At 48.8% G+C, this 16,128-nt stretch overlaps 1 protein-coding gene across 2 annotated transcripts in view; it reads right to left on the bottom strand.

Moving 5' to 3' along the window:
- LZTS1 (leucine zipper tumor suppressor 1) overlaps window positions 1–16,128 on the bottom strand; it is a 298,358-nt gene that overhangs the window by 14,497 nt on the left and 267,733 nt on the right. For both annotated transcript variants that reach the window (XM_085633904.1, XM_085633905.1), the window contains exon 4: window positions 14,370–15,236. In XM_085633904.1, the coding sequence (XP_085490030.1) occupies window positions 14,370–15,236 (867 nt within the window). The remainder of the gene's footprint in view (window positions 1–14,369; window positions 15,237–16,128) is intronic.

Genomic DNA, 16,128 nt, shown 5'->3' with positions numbered 1-16,128 from the left:
TATCTTCCTAGTATAGGCGTAAGCTGGGCAAAATAGGATGACATGAACCGGGGTTTCATCCTCAGTGAGGCAACCAGGGCAGGGGCGTACAGCTCCCCCCTTCCACCTATCAGAAATGTAAAGAAATGGCAATGTGCCATATCTAAACTGTAGATAAAGCTTCTTAGCTAGTGTTGGTTGGATTTTATCAATGGCAGACTCAAAGCTATAAAAGGATTTTACATCCAGAAAAATATCGGTTAAGCTTGAGGATTTTACTGAGCGAAAAAGATTCCTTAGGTTATTTTCCTTGACCGCACTAGTCACAGTTTTCTTCGAGATAGCTGGGCAGGAGACTTCAGGATTAGACCATAGTTCCTCAAAGCCATTCGATATAAGTGACTGTTTTACGAAAGCTAGCCAAGGAATCCTTCCAGAACCAATAGAAGCCATGACAACTTTGAGCTCCTCCTTGTAGCTCACCAGCTCAGGTATGCTCCAGAGACGCTTCCAATAAAGTAACGGTCGAATGGCAATAGCGTCTGCAATTAGACAAACATTAAGATCGAGTCTTAATGGGAGTAGAGGAGTGCTTTTTGGGAGGTCCAGTAGTTGTCTTAGAAAGTTATTTTCAGTTATAGATAGGTTGCTTGTTAATGTGTGACCCCAGAGTTCTGCCCCGTAGAGAGATGAGGCCCTAGCTTTCACTTTAAAAATTTCAAGCGGGGGGGAGGAGCCTAGCGCTTGACCAAGATGGCCGCGTGAGCTTAGAGCTCCCGAGACCCTCGCGCCCTCCGTCGACTATCCTGACTCTAATCCTGATGGTATGCATGGCACCGTGTTGCTGAGTTGTCAGGGAGGCGATTGATGCTACCCGCGGTTGGATCGCCCATCGGGAACCGGACTTATGACTGGCGAAAGATTGCGGCCTAACTCCCGGAGATGCCAGGGGCTAGAGTTGGCAGGATGCCCGACTCCTAGTTGATCAACAACGGCCTGGTGAGGTGTGAACTACTGGACGGAGGCCCTCGCTCTTTCACTTTCGGTTTCGTTCCCTTTGTCTGCCCGGACACTGTAGTGCTCTGGGTGGCTCTAAAACCCCAGGGACGCTCGGTGGGCTACTTTGGCGGAACAAGGCGGACCTGCTCACTCTTTATACCTCTCTCTGAGAGGGGACGATCCTCACTGCATTGGACTGCCTGGAGTCCATTATGTCGGGCAAGGCAGAAGGAGATCGGCTGAAGACTAAGTCCACCAGGCGGGGAACGTACTCCCAAGTCAACAGTATGGACCGCTACGCCCTCCTGAAGACATCGCCGAGTGGATCGAGCCAGGCGCCGGATGCCCAGAAGGAGGACTCGCCTGGGACCCCGGAGCTCTCCCTGCAGGATGTCATGGGCGCGCTTGATGGGATGCAGACCTCGATGGGGAGGCAATTCGAGGCCCTGGCGTATAAGGTGGACGCCATCCTGGTGGATGTCAACTTGATCCGCTCGGACCTGGGCAAGACAAACGAGCGCGTTAAGGACCTGGATCACAAGACCACGGGCCTCACTGATGAGGTTGCGGACCTGCAGAACGAGGTCCGGAAGCTGAGGGCCGAGAGTGACCTCGCCGCCCGCCGGCTGGAGGACTTCGAGAGCCGGTCCAGGCGCAACAACGTGCGCGTAATCGGGGTCCCGGAGTCCTCGGATGAGGCTTCGGCGGACCTTCTTGTGGAAGATTTGGTCCTCAATCATCTGAAGCCTAAGGGCCTTGGGAATTTTTTTGCGGTGGAAAGGGCCCATAGGGTGCCGGGCGGACGGCCCAAGGCGGGTGCCCCGCCGCGGCCGATTGTCGCCCGGCTCTTTCATTTTCGAGATCGGGACGCTATCCTGCAAGCTTCGAGGGTGACGGGCCCAGTCCCCTTCCAGAATGCGTCGGTGAATTTTTACCCGGACTTTACCCAGCAGGTGCAGAGACAGCGACAGAGCTTCCTGGGGGTGAAGCGAAGGCTTCCGGAGCGGGACCTAAAGTATGCCATGCTTTTCCCCGCCAGACTACGGGTGGTGCATGAAGATCGGACATTCTTTTTTGACTCTCCTGTTATGGCCGATGAATGGCTGGTCGCTTTGCCCCGGCGCCGGACCGGGGACGACACAGCTGAGCATGGAGACAGTGGCCGGGATGGACAGGGCTGATAACTCAAAGCCGGCCTGACTTGATCTGACCATATTTGAAGATTTGAATAGAGTGCAGTAACTGTGGAGGGTTGCGGGAGGACGAGGGGTGCTCTTTTCCTCCCTTGGGGTACTTTTTGTAGATTTTTGTTTTTGTAGGGCGACAGGCACACTGCAAGTTGGGGGGGCTTTTGAAGCTGCAGCAGGGGTGCAGGGTGGGGGGAGTTACGGGGAGTTTGAGTTTGTTGTTGGGGGGTTTATTTCTGCAAGGCATGATGGTTATCCTCAGGGCTATTCCACGGCGGCGCCTCGGGTGTGGGGTGGGCCTCTTTCCGTTTGAGGATGGGGGTAGAGGCCTAAGTGTTATAAGCTGGAATGTTAATGGTTTGGGGGATCGCATTAAGAGGGGGATTGTTTTGCAATTTCTGAAACGCTCAATGCCAGACGTTGTACTGCTGCAGGAGACGCACCTCATAGGCAATACGTGCTATGCCCTGAATAGGAAGGGGTATAAATTCATTGCACACTCGGGATTCTCTTCTGGGTCCAGGGGGGTGGGCATCCTCGTTAGAGTATCGCTGCCTTTTGAGGTGGACTCCACCATTGTTGACGATAGGGGGAGGTTTGTGGCGGTGGCGGGGCGGTGGGAAGGAAGGACTTTGGTTTTGGTTTCGGTTTATGTACCGCCGGCCCTGCAGGCCTCCACATTTGCTGAATTGGGCAGGGCTTTGCTGACTCTCCCGGGGGGCATGCTGGTAGTGGGAGGGGATTTCAACGCTGTGGGTTCCGGACTGCTGGATAGATACCCGCCCAGGGACACAGGGGGGGGCTCAGAAATGGCTTCCAGACCTCCTAGACACGTTTGGCCTGATAGACTGCTGGAGGCTCCGGCACCCCACACAGAGTCAATACACGTTTCACTCCGGGGCGCATGGTAGCCTCTCCAGGATTGACTACCTGCTCACTCTGGCCGCACATGCCTCGTTGATATCCGAGGCGAGGCACATGGCACGTGGTATCTCTGATCACTCGCCAGTGTGGATCCGGCTGGATCTAGGTCGGGAGGGAGGAGGGAGGGTGGCCCCCATTAACCCTTGGTATTTCCGAGACCCCAAGATGCGCAGCGCCCTGGTAAAGAAGGTAGATAATTACTTTAAGGACAATCTGGGATCCGTGGACTCGGCGATCTCGCTGTGGGAAGCTTTTAAGACCGTGCTTCGGGGGGAGGCCCTCTCCCTGGTGGTGACCGCCAAGAATCGGAGGGATTGCGAAGTGCGGCAAGTAGAGGAGGAGATTGCGGCCCTTGAAGGGGATATGGAGGAGGAGGTCACAGAGTCCTCATTGCATGAGCTTTGCTTGAAGCAGGCGGAGTATAGGGACCTGGTGACGGACGCCGCCAAGACCCTCAGCAGGGAACAACAGGGCCGTCTGTATGATGTTGGAGATAAGGCAGGGAAACTCCTGGCGTGGCTGGACAGGAAGGAACGGGTCAATAGAGTGGTGCCAGAGTTGATTGGAGAGGGGGGAGAGGCGATTGTGGAACCTGAAGGGATTGTGGAGTGTTTCGCGGAGTATTTTCATAGGGTTTATTCCTCTGTGTCGGACAGGCCGCCCGAAGACTCGTCTGATCTCCTCCGTGATATCGAGTTGCCCTGCCTCTCTGACACAGATAGGGACGATTTGGATGGCGACATCACAGTTGACGAGGTGGCGGGGGCGATTCGCGCGTTGAATTCGGGTAAGGCCTCTGGACCGAACGGACTGCCGATCGATCTGTACAAACTGTTCCCGGATCGGGTCGCCCCTCACCTGCGCGCCATGTTTTTGGAGGCGCGGGGAGATGGGATCCTTCCGTTGGATCAGCGGCTGGCGTCGATCGTGGTCATACACAAAGAGGGTAAACCCCGAGATAGATGCGCCTCCTATCGGCCCATTTCACTCCTCAACGCTGAGCCGAAAATTCTGGCCAAACTCCTGGCTACCCGTCTGATTAGGGTACTTGGCGATCTGGTCCACCCGGATCAATCTGGCTTTATCCCGCACCGAAACACAGCATTGAACCTTAGGCGTCTTCATGGCGTCATCGCCAGGGCGGGCACGCTGCGTGAACCGGCTGTTGTGGCATCTCTCGATGCCACGATGGCCTTTGACACGGTGGAGTGGGCATATTTATGGGCCGTGCTGGCCAAGTTTGGTTTCGGTCGCGGGTTTGTGAGTTGGGTCCGGTTGCTGTACGAAGGGCCACTAGCGAATGTTGTGGTGAATGGTCGGGCATCTGCTCCGTTTCAGCTTGGAAGGGGTACTCGGCAGGGCTGCCCCCTGTCGCCTCTGTTGTTCGCCCTCGCCCTTGAACCGTTGGCTGCGTGGATACGTTGGCACCCGGATATACGGGGCCTTCGGTGGTCGCCTGATCACGAGGACCGTATTTCGCTTTATGCCGACGATATCCTGCTGTATCTTGCCTCACCAAAGAAGTCACTTATAGTGGTCTGTGACGTACTCGCATCGTTCGGTAGGAACTCGGGGCTTGTGATTAATTGGGGCAAATCGTACTTGTACGTTCTTAGTGGCGAGGTCCCACCGATCCATAGAACATGTTCGATACAGGTTGCCCAGCAAGGTTTTGTGTATTTGGGGATTTTTATATCCATGGATCCTGTTGTGCGCTATGAGAGGAACCTGCTCCCCCCCCTTGGCACGCTTGAGGCGAGATGTTGAAGGTTGGCGGAGGCTGCCGCTCTCCCTTGTTGGGCGTGCGGCCCTGTTCAAAATGATGTCTCTTCCCCGCTTCCTCTACGCCCTCCAGAACACCTTGGACTGGGTACCGGCTAAATACTTTCGGGAGGTCGAAGGCCTCCAAAGGACGTTGCTGTGGGATGGGCGGCCGCGAATAGCTATTTCAAAGTTGACGCTCCCATGGTACGATGGGGGCATTGCGCTCCCAGACATCCGACGGTACTACTGGGCCACGCAGTTGAGCGCGATCAACCATGGGCTTTACGGCCCTGCCCTCAGCCCTGGGTATGCCATGGATAGGTGGCTGCTGCGCGGCGGCAACTACTACAGGGCGTTGTATTCGCGGTCCCTAGACTCGTCCCTCACGGGGCCCACAGGTGTGGCGGTGCGCGTATGGAAGATGGCGACCGACTCGCTGGGCTGGAAGGACAGGCTAACCCTCGCTACCCCATTGTTTGAATCGGAAAGGTTGGGAAGACTCTGGCATACGAAGGGCTTTGATAAGTGGGATCTGATAGGGATATCCAAGGTGGGGGATGTGCTGCATAAGGGGAGGGTGAAGTCTTTCGAGGAGTTGCAGACTGAGTTTGAGCTAGGGCCTTCAGAGTATTTTAGGTATATCCAGCTGCGTCACGCCCTTCGATCAGTCCTAGTGGAGGGTGAGAAGGTGCCGGAGTCCTCTCCCCTTGAGGACCGAGTCCTTGATGGTCATATGCCCGAGAGCACGATTTCGCTCATATATAAGAAGTTGATAAACGTCCGGGCAGACTTGCTATTGGGGCTGAGAGAACAGTGGACCAGGGATGGCCTCGAGTTGGATAATGAGGACTGGCAGTCAGCGGTTTCTTCGCCTAAGGAGGTTGCGATCCCGTCGCGTCTGAGGCTGGTGCAGCTTAAAATACTGCACCGGGTGTATGTTACGGGGCCAAGGCTGGTCCACATGGGATTCTCGGAGGATGGCCAGTGCAGAAGGGGATGTGGTATGGTGGGTACTTTCCTGCACATCATTTGGGAATGTGGGGTCATTGTGGAGTTCTGGAGGAGAGTCCATGCAGTTATGGGGGAGGTGACGGGCATTGTGGTACTGCCGGAGGCGCGGTGTTGCCTCCTGAACGTTTGGGGGCCCACTGATCTCGATGAGGCACAGACCCAATGGGTGACTCTGGGTAACATGGTGGCTAAGAGGGATATCGCGCGATTATGGGGCTCCTCGGGTCCCCCTACACTGACCGCGTGGAAGGAGAACATGGATTGGAGCATGTTTAGGGAGAAGACGGTCTACTGCTCTAGAGGTCGCCCCCGGAAGTGGCATGCCATCTGGGGGCGGTGGAACCAATACAGGGGGGGAATATGTCTTGCCCCGGATCTGGAACCTCCCGAGGAACAGCTTTCCCCCTGACCTACCTTCCAGCACAGTTTGGTTTTGGTACCTGTTCTGGGCCTCTGCTGTTCCCCTTCTTCCTCCGCACACAGTCTTATACTTAGTAGATGAGTGGGGTCCTGCCTCCCCTGGGGGCTTTCGCCATGGGATTTCAATGTTCTGCCTTGCTGGGGTTTGTTGTGTGTTTTTTCTGTGTTTATTTAAAATTGGACCTTTGCATTACTCTTCGTACTTTATCCGGGACGCATTACTGTATCTAACTTGCAATGCTGCCGAACCTTCGGGCTGTCGGCTGAATAGCTGTGTCCTGAATTTCGAAATAAAGGTTTTCAAAAAAAAAAAAAAAAAAATTTCAAGCGGGGCACTGACTATTTTAAGGGTACAACTCTTCTGTACTTTAAGAATTCCCCCTGCTGCTTGGGTTAGTCTTAAATTGGACTTGGCCACTTGAGGACCCCAACCCATTTTATCATTTAGAGTCACACCCAAATATTCAAAGGTTGAAACCCTTTCAAGGGGTCTGCCATCCATCATTGGATGGGGGCAGTTAACAGTTTTTGCATTAAAAACCATGTACTTAGTCTTATTTATGTTAACCACCAGGTTTCTTTTTGAACAAAAGTTGGAGAATTGATCTAACACGCGCTGCATCCCCTTTGGAGATTTTGAAAGCAGAAGCGTGTCATCCGCAAACATTAAGGCGGGGAATTTTCGGGCACCTAATTTGGGGGGGTCTATATCTATATCTTTTTTGGCCATGAGATCTTCGATAAGCCCGTTGAGAAAAAGGGAAAATAGAGTTGGAGCAAGGACACAGCCCTGCCTGACACCTTTCTCAATCGGGAAGGCTCCAGTTAGCTGGCCTTGTTTACCGAAGCGTACTCTTGCAAAGGTGCCAGCATGTAAGATTTTGAGCTGGTGGCATAAATAGGGTGGAACCCCCATTGATAATAAAATGGACCATAATTGTTTTCTATCCACCATGTCGAAAGCAGATTTTAAATCGACAAAAGTAAGATAAAGACTACCCCCTTCCAGGGTCACATGCTTCCAGTATTATTATTATTATTATGGAATTTTGTAAAGCGCATGGTTACGCACCCCGGCGTGTCCCCGCGCTGAGAGGAGAATATAGGCGAATAAAGCAAGAGGTCAAATCAGTGCGGAGCGGTAGAGGTGAGTTTTTAGTGCTTTACGAAATTTAGTCTCTGAGGGTTCGAGGCGTAGCTCTATCGGGAGCAAGTTCCAAATTTTGGCCGCAAGAAATCTGAAAGATCTCCCCCCCCCCCCCCCCCCCCATTCGAGCTTTACGAATTTTGGGGATGGCAACTAGTCCCATGCCCGAAGATCTTAGCATCCGCTCCGATCTATAGGGGGTAATGAGATTACAAAGGGGTATAGGCGCCCTGCTCATAATGATGCGATGGCACAAGCAGAGTGCCTTGAAGATGATCCTCTCCCTGACCGGCAGCCAGTGGAGGGCCTTCAAGGCAGCTTTAGATGGCGTTCTTCTAGGAAGCCTCAATACCAGTCGGGCTGTGGCGTTTTGAAGTACCTGGAGACGATTAAGGCATTTTACTGTCACGCCCAGATACAAGAGATTAGAATAATCAAGTCTAGATGTGACCAAGGCATGAACCAGGGTCTGCCTAGCACTGACTGGTAGTAGGTCAAGAATCTTCCTTAGGCTCTTAAGCATGCCAAAGCAAATTCCAACCACCCGATTAATCTGGGCAGTGAAGGAAAGGTCGATATCAAACAACACTCCCATATTTTTTGCCTGCTGACAAGGCACGGGAGTGGGTCCCAGGCAGTCTGGCCACCATGCCGATGACCACACATTCGGTGCACCTCCTACCACGAGCACTTCCGTTTTGGACCCATTCAGCTTCAGGCAGTTATTAGACATCCAGGATGCAAGCTCCTGCATGCAGGCACTGAAGCTGGATGCCGCAACATCAGGTGCTCGTGACAGCGAGATGACCAGCTGTGTGTCATCGGCATATGACACTAGTTGGAGATCGTGACTTTCCACAATGGTGGCAACAGGGGAGACATAAAGGTTAAACAGGGTGGGGCTCAGGGCAGAGCCCTGGGGAACCCCTTGATCAAGAGAGAACATACAAGAGTAATGTTCTCCCTGTCTAACCTGAAAGCCCCTGTCAGTAAGAAAAGATTGGATCCACCTAAGTGCTGAGCCCGTGACTCCTCCTTTGTTAAGACACTGTAGCAAGGTGAAATGTGCTACAGTGTCAAAGGCAGCACTAAGGTCCAATAGAATGAGGGCCATAGTATGCCCCTCATCAGCCCCTTTCCTAATGGTCTCAGTGGCCAAGAGTAATGCAGACTCCGTAGAGTGGTGGGCCCGAAAGCCAAACTGAGTAGTATGAAGTAAGTTGGCTTTCTCCACAAAGGCCATAAGTTGAAGATTAGCCACCTTTTCTGCCACTTTAGCCATATAGGGGAGGAGTGAGATGGGTCGGAGATTATCCATCCGGTCCCAACTAAGGTTGGGTTTTTTTTGGAGCGGGAGTACTACAGCCTGTTTCCAGCTTTGGGGTACGCTACCGGAACTAAAGGAGAGATCCAGGACATCTCTTATATAAGGTTCAAGGGTCTCAATGCTCTCTGCCAGAAGCTTGGGAGATGCAGGGTCTCGTGGGGATCCTGACTTAATCGAACAGCAGATCCGCTGGAGCTCGTTCGAGGAAGGAACAAGGAAGTTAGTCAGGCAATTCGTGCCTAAATCGACTGATCTACTCTCATTGAAAGCTGTTCTCTTATCCTTCCCTCCCGAGAAAGTGGAATAGATGGTAGCCACTTTATCCGAAAAGAAGGCAGCGATGCGATTGCAGGAATCTTCTGAGACCAGGGACGGGTCAGCCGAAGAACCACAAAGGGCAATTTCCTTATAGATTTTTAAAAGCTCCTTAGTAGAGTTATTAGCTTCACCTATCCTACCGGAAAAATAATTAGTTTTGGCACGCCTGATCTGGGTATGGTATTCTCTGCGTTTATCTATATATCTTTGTTTTGCTAGATCAAGAAAGGTCAGTCTCCACTGCCTTTCAAGTTGTTTACATTCTGCTTTCACTAATCATAGTTCTTTACTGTACCAAGGGGCGGATTTCTGATGCCTACTATGCGGATTTTTGTGGCAAAGAGGGGCAGTATCATCTAACGCCTTGTTTATGCGAGCTTCTAATCTCTCAGATGCAGCTGTCGCATCCTCACCTCCAGGTTTGCCACCTGTAGTAAGAGCAATATCAAACTTAGATTTAGAAAAGGCAGTCCATTTGCGACTCATATATTTAGAATTGGTGCTCTTATGACTGTTACCAAGAGGGATGGTTAATGTAAAAGGCACAAGAAAGTGGTCAGACCAGGAAACAGGAACGGGAGCCTTAATTTCAACATCTTCCCAATTCGCAAAAATAGGATCCAGTAAGTGTCCCTTTTGATGGGTGGGGGCTTTGGATTTGATCTCTAATTGGAGGGAGTGTAGTTGCTGACAGAGATCAGTTGCTCCTTTGTCCAATAGGTCATCCCAATCGATGTTAAGATCGCCTAGGAGCATAAATTTATCTCTGCGTAGAGCGGCCTCAGTTAGGCCATCAATAAGGCTGTTGGAGAAATGAGTAAAAGGACCCGGAGCACGATAAATCAAAAGGCCCTTCAGTATGTTTCCATCATTGACTTTGATGGAGAAGGCACCCGTCTCACTATCAGCAACAGCAAGTGGTTCGAGTTGGCAGTATAGTGGCTGTTTGTAAACTATAGCTATTCCACCACCTCTGCCCACAGTTCTATCTAAACGTGCCATAGCGTAACCAGTGGGGAGAGAGGCCACTATGTCAGGCTCAGAGTCAGGATCAAGCCAAGTCTCAGTAAGAAATAACAGATCCAATTTCATATCTGTAAGCAGCTCATATATATCAAGACTATGCTTCCGCATAGACCTAGTATTGAGCAGTCCGCATATGAGCCTGCTATTCTTAGCCTTATACACAGGTTCAATGCGCCAGTTGTATTGACACTCTTTACAATTAAAAGTATCTTCCGCCTTAAGACTGTGAAGACATGCTTTAGGGAGAGGCGGGCACAAGGCTCGAAGTTGCTGTGCGCTCCAGCGGATTACTAACCTCTTTCGGTCAGGGGTTGTGGCCCCTGTCCCCGGCCGGCCGCAGACGGGCTTGCCTTAGGCGCGCCTTCGGCACGCTGACGGCGCACCCGCTGCGCCCGTCCGCTGCGCGAACGGGGAAAGCACATTTTTATAAGATGGATATATCACTTGTAACCGGAATAGTTGATCAATTGTTGAGATTTTCGCCCTAAATCCCGCCTGGAGCGGCGTCAAGATGTTATTATCACTAGACCAGCTCTCCAGGCGTTGTAACAATACCCTGGCATAGATTTTTTGTGTAACATCAATAAGGCTAATCGGCCTATAATTAGAGGGTTGGAGCGGGGAACCCTTCTTATATATTGGGATAATCTGCGCCCCAAGCCAAGTGCTAGGCAAAGGTAACCCCTGCAGAATTGCAGAATTGCATTGAATAAAACCAGAAGATAAGGGGCCCAAACTGTTAGTTCTTCTCTGAATAAATCACCTGGGATGCGATCAAGCCCCGGAGCTTTGTTGGGCTGGATCCTGAGTATTGCCATCTTTACTTCCTCCAGTGAAAATATTTGCACTGGCCATATAGGGTTCAGAGCCAAAGGGCTCTGCGGGGCTTCCCGAGTGCAGGAGGGAGAGAAAGAGTAGAGATCTTTAAAATAAGAGGACCAAGCTTCCTCTGAAATATTGGGGGTGATTGCAGATCCTCCTTCTGGATTCCCAGTATGGACAAGGTTCCAAAAGGACCTCGCATCCTTTGCCGCGAGGGCAGATGAGATGGCGGCCCAACGATCAGCCTCCCATTCTGATTTAGCATTTTTTAGCAATTTCTTGTATGCTTGTCTAGCCTGAATAATGCACTGTCTATTACCTTGGCTTATAGCCAGTAATAGTGCAGATTTGGCGTCCCTACATCCTCTGTTGAACCAGGGGTTATCACCAAGACGTGGTTTGGTTTTAATAGGACCTGCTTTGTAAAAGGTATCCTTTAATAAAGAAACCATCTCACTGTGTATATCAGTGATTGCAGTCATATCAATGGTAGTAGGGTCGCTAAAGGCATGATTAGTCTTTTCGAGAAGGGGGACTACGTTTCTATATAAGTTTGACATTATTTCCACAGAAGATTTCGTGGCTGCCCATCGAATTCTTCTCCCACCTTGTTCTAGTCTTAGATCACATCTGGGTGAACTGGTTATGGCACTCTCCCCACAGGTTAGTTGAAAATCCAACTCAGTTATCAAAGGGTTGTGATCACTTTCGGAGCGCCGACAGATGGTAAAATCTAGGATGTTTGACCAGGATGTCAGGCTCACCAAAAAGTAATCTATGACTGATGTATGCCCCAGGCCATTGTAAGTATAATAAGCAGGGGTGTCGCTATTAAAGCGACCATTACAGGCTCTGAGGGAAAATGTGAGGGTGAGGGAGGTCAGTTGTAGAACTGAGGCTGACCAATTTTTAGCAGGGTAGGCAATAGGGGGAGGAACTGACCAAATTTCATCCTCAGCCTTGGTCATTGTAGGGACCCCATGTAATGGTTCGAAATGACAATTGAAGTCGCCTCCAATCAACAACACTACATCGCCCCCCAATTTATGCAGTAAGGCAGTTAACATATCCAGGGTGTCAGAGGTTCCACCAAGTTTTACTGGCCGCGAATAAATATTAATCAAGGCCAGCTTGGGTGTTCTCTTATGAGACATCAGGATACACGTGAGATCGGGGCTGTTTGTCACTATTCTTTTCAACGTGAATCCAAGATGGATGCCTGTCCAGGTACACAGCCCCCCTGACGGTCTGCCTCTTACACCTTTTACTGCAGGTTCTGCAAAAGTTACATACCCTGCTCTATGGGTGGGACCTGTCGCCCATGTTTCCTGAAATAAACAAATCCCATGGGAATCCACAAAAGTATACCAATCCGGGATATCTAGATTAGATACAAGACCTGCTATGTTCCATGATAAAAATTTTAGGGACCCTTTTGTATTTGGCAACTTGATTCCCACACTGCCCTCATGACGGGAGCCAGCACAGCCATGAGTCCCAGAACCAAGTTTATTTCATACATGAACATCATGTTTCAAATATTGAATGGAAGTTGGCATTGACCAAATGTACATTTTGTGATAGTTAAAACAGAGAGAGGATCATAATAGCTATCTGAGATGGTACAGCTTTGAAAATAAAGACAAAAACATTAAAAGGTTTTGGGAATTAATTTTAACATTGGTTCTAAAGTACCGTTGAATAAAATGAAAGAAATGTATTATTGTTATTCCTAAGGCCATTCTATTTCTTTTGCATCGCTGAAATCAAGAAAAGTGTTGAAGCGCAGGGCATACCCGGGTTCCAACGCTATAAACAGGACATAGTGAAGTAAATGTAAATCTACGAATGACGACTTTTGGTTTTTTTCCCAATAACCTTTTGTAATGCTGCAGTTTCAGCACCAGGAAGCAGAGCGGTTTCCGAACAAGAGTGCTAAACTGTAACTTTGCCATTTATTAACTGGTTTACGAACTTTAAAAAAAAAAAAGAAATAGTAAAACATTTGGTTAGAGGGGATGTCATTACCAACACATCCTAAAATGTGTTCTCTACTCTATTGGTGGGAAATCTGTTATGCCATAAAGAAAGAATCGTCCAAACAGAGAAAAGTGTCAGAGCTTCAAATATTGTGTACTCAGCCACACTTAACATTCAAAATATTTTTGGCCATTTGCCTATAACTTTGGGCCGCTTGGGAGCAACAGCACAAAATTCAGAACTCTCTTACCATATGGAGCTTAGGTCCACCATGACAAATTCTGCATTTTGTGCATTTCTGGCAGGAGAAAACACGTTAGGGGGCAGGCGGGGGCAAGACTTGTGTATTCCCAGTTTAGTTCCTATTGGAAATTCTGCTCACAGCTACAGTGAAAACCACTGAACACTTGGCATGAAATGAGAGCGTTATTCCAAAACCGGACTTTTAGTCAATTAAGATATGTTAACATTGGAAAATGGTGATGGGTGGTTTTGAAAGTGTTAAATCTTTTGTAAAACTTGGGCATTTGATTTTTTGCCAAATGTGTTTAAGTGATGAAAGGGATAAAAAAAAAATCTGCAATTCTGAAAATCACAACTATTGCCACAATAAGCACAGTGGGAAAAATGGGATCTACCTGTAGTGGCCCACTAACCCCAGGGGAGTGCTCAGTGACATTCAAATGCACTTGAAATGACATTGTAGCTTAGTAAGATCAGAACTATCATGGAAATTGCCACGATGTGGCTGCCATCTTGCATTTAGAAACGGGGACCATTTTCCAAAAACTGTGATTTTCGTAAAAATAGCAATTTACATTTAAAAAAATGCTGTAGTAGGAGAAGACCATGCCAGAACGTTGAGGCACATGCACATGAAGCATTGCAGCATGTGTGGACGAAGGTTAGACCTGGTGGCCGACCCTCCCTGTGCAGTTCAGGAGACCTTGTCATTTACAAATTAGACAGGAAAAGGCACTACTTTGAAACAAACCCTAGACATTCATTGCAAAAACACATAGTTAAAGAAGATTAATTATTGCGAAGCAAATCCAATAACAAAAAATCCTTAAAGCTCACAAGTTATGGTTTACCAAGCATACCATAATACACCCCCACAGTTATGTTCAAAACAGCACTTTGCTAATGGTCATGAAAAATGGCTGTCGACCAAGAAGAGCGAAACATGGTGAGTGGCATGGATTATGGTGCACTTTGTGCGTTACATACCATAACTGGTGATTTTCAGGGCTTTTTTTGGTTTGTGTTTGCTGAACCATAACTAACCTTTAACTGTGTTTTTTGGTGAAAAACAAATGTAAAGGTTAGTTATGGTGAATTGTCTCATACTAGGCTGTGACTTTGCTGCTTGATTGAAAAGCATAGCTAGTCAGAACCATACACTCTTAAAAGGTCTTGCAGATTATGAAGCAGGCATCTGAAAAATAAACTTTTAAAGGCTTACCTCCCACTGAGTCTCCTCCAAAGCCGGCACAAAGTTTGTTTTCTCCTTCTCGTAGGATCGAAGCTTGGTCTCCAGCATGTCACGTTCCTTCAGAAGGTTCTCCATGTCCTCACGGAGCTGGCGCTTATCCTGCTGCAGTTGAAAAACCTGCAGGTGCATGAGCTGGTTGGCCCGCTGTGCCTTGATGGAGGCCTGCCTCAGTTTACTGCTGCTCTTGTGCTTCAGTCCGTCGAGGTCCTCCTTGCTGCGCCTGTGCTTCTCCTCATAGCCATGGCAGCTGGCCACCTCCTTCTCCTCGAAGCTGCATTTCAGGTCATGCAGATCTCCTTCCTTCTCGAGGAGGCGCTGTTCCAGTTCCTGGATACTGGATTCATCAGTGGAGATGGGTGAGCGCATGCAAATTTTCTCTGGGACCTGGCCAACTTTGGGAGGTATATTGATTTTGTTGGCGTTGCCGCCATCTGACAGTGACATAGCCTTCAGACTGATCATGTTGCTGTCCTGGATTACTGTGCTCTGAGTAATGTTGTGGGCTGAGCCACCAAAGCGGTTGATGTAACCCATGGGCGTGAGTAGTGGGTCCAGCTGGTAGCTGCTTGTAGTGCTATGCGTAGGCAAGCTAGACATGGAGTTCCTGCCAGAGTCTGACAGCCCCCCAGAGTAGGCTGTGGGCCGGGGATCTGCTCCCCGGTGCCTCTCTGAATGGTGCACCTGATGCAGGACCTGGCTTCCATTTTCCGAGGTGGACAGGAGGATGGTAGCGGAATTACGGCGCAGTGCTGGATTGAATCCGGATGGCCGGAGAACATTCTTCTCTGATCCTTGTAGATTGAAGCCAGTTGGCCGTAAAATGTTCTTGTCTAATTCCTGAAGAGATAATAAAGAGATGTCAAGGCACTGTAGAAGTTTACTGTTTGTTTGACCTCATTTAGTTAATGAGACAGCAACAAATATTCGAAAAATGTGCATTTGCATGAAATAATTGAAATAAAGTATTCCCAACAGTAATGAATTAGACGGTAAAGTTAAGACACACAGACATCACTCAACTAAAAATGCAATCTCTCCTTTGATCAACAATACTTTTGTAGTTAAAAGTGTATAAGAAGTGAAATAACAGTTTGAAGGGCACAATATTGAACCTGGAGGAGTGGTTTACGATGTACAGACTGAGTTCAGGTTGAGTCACAGAACAAACACAATGTGAAAATAGCCTATGACTTATTAGAACAGAATAAATAAATAAAAAGGTGAATGTACTGTGCATGTGCAACACAAAAGTCAGAATATCGAGCACAAAATTATCCTCCCACCCAAAATATTACAGCCAGAATTTCAGCAGCAAAAAATAAATATTGTGAACATAAGTAACTATAGGTAAGCACAGTAGACTATTCTGTAATTATGTATTGCATTGATTCACTTCTGTAATTACATTTTGCAGATTAATACTTTGGTAGTATATTCTGGCAGCGACATTTTGGTACCATGATATTTAAAAATCAATATTCTGTTCGTATACAACAAATACAGCTTTCCATGGCACCCCTTTTCCGGATTTCATAATTTTATATATGCTGTATTTGTCATAATATTGTAGTGTGCACCGATAGTGACCACATAAGTGAACTCAAGATGAAAACACATGAGCCCACCTGCCATGAAAAGTGGACGCAATGTGTCTCCATATAGGACCCACCAAGAGATATCTAGATAGAACGGCTAATGCCTAGATCTTAGTCCTGGAATAGAGTGACTC

Source organism: Triturus cristatus, chromosome 11 (genome assembly GCF_964204655.1).
Source record: "Triturus cristatus chromosome 11, aTriCri1.1, whole genome shotgun sequence".
Lineage (NCBI taxonomy): Eukaryota > Metazoa > Chordata > Amphibia > Caudata > Salamandridae > Triturus > Triturus cristatus.
Note: the sequence above shows the minus strand (reverse complement) of the source record. Positions and strands in the feature narration are given on the sequence as shown.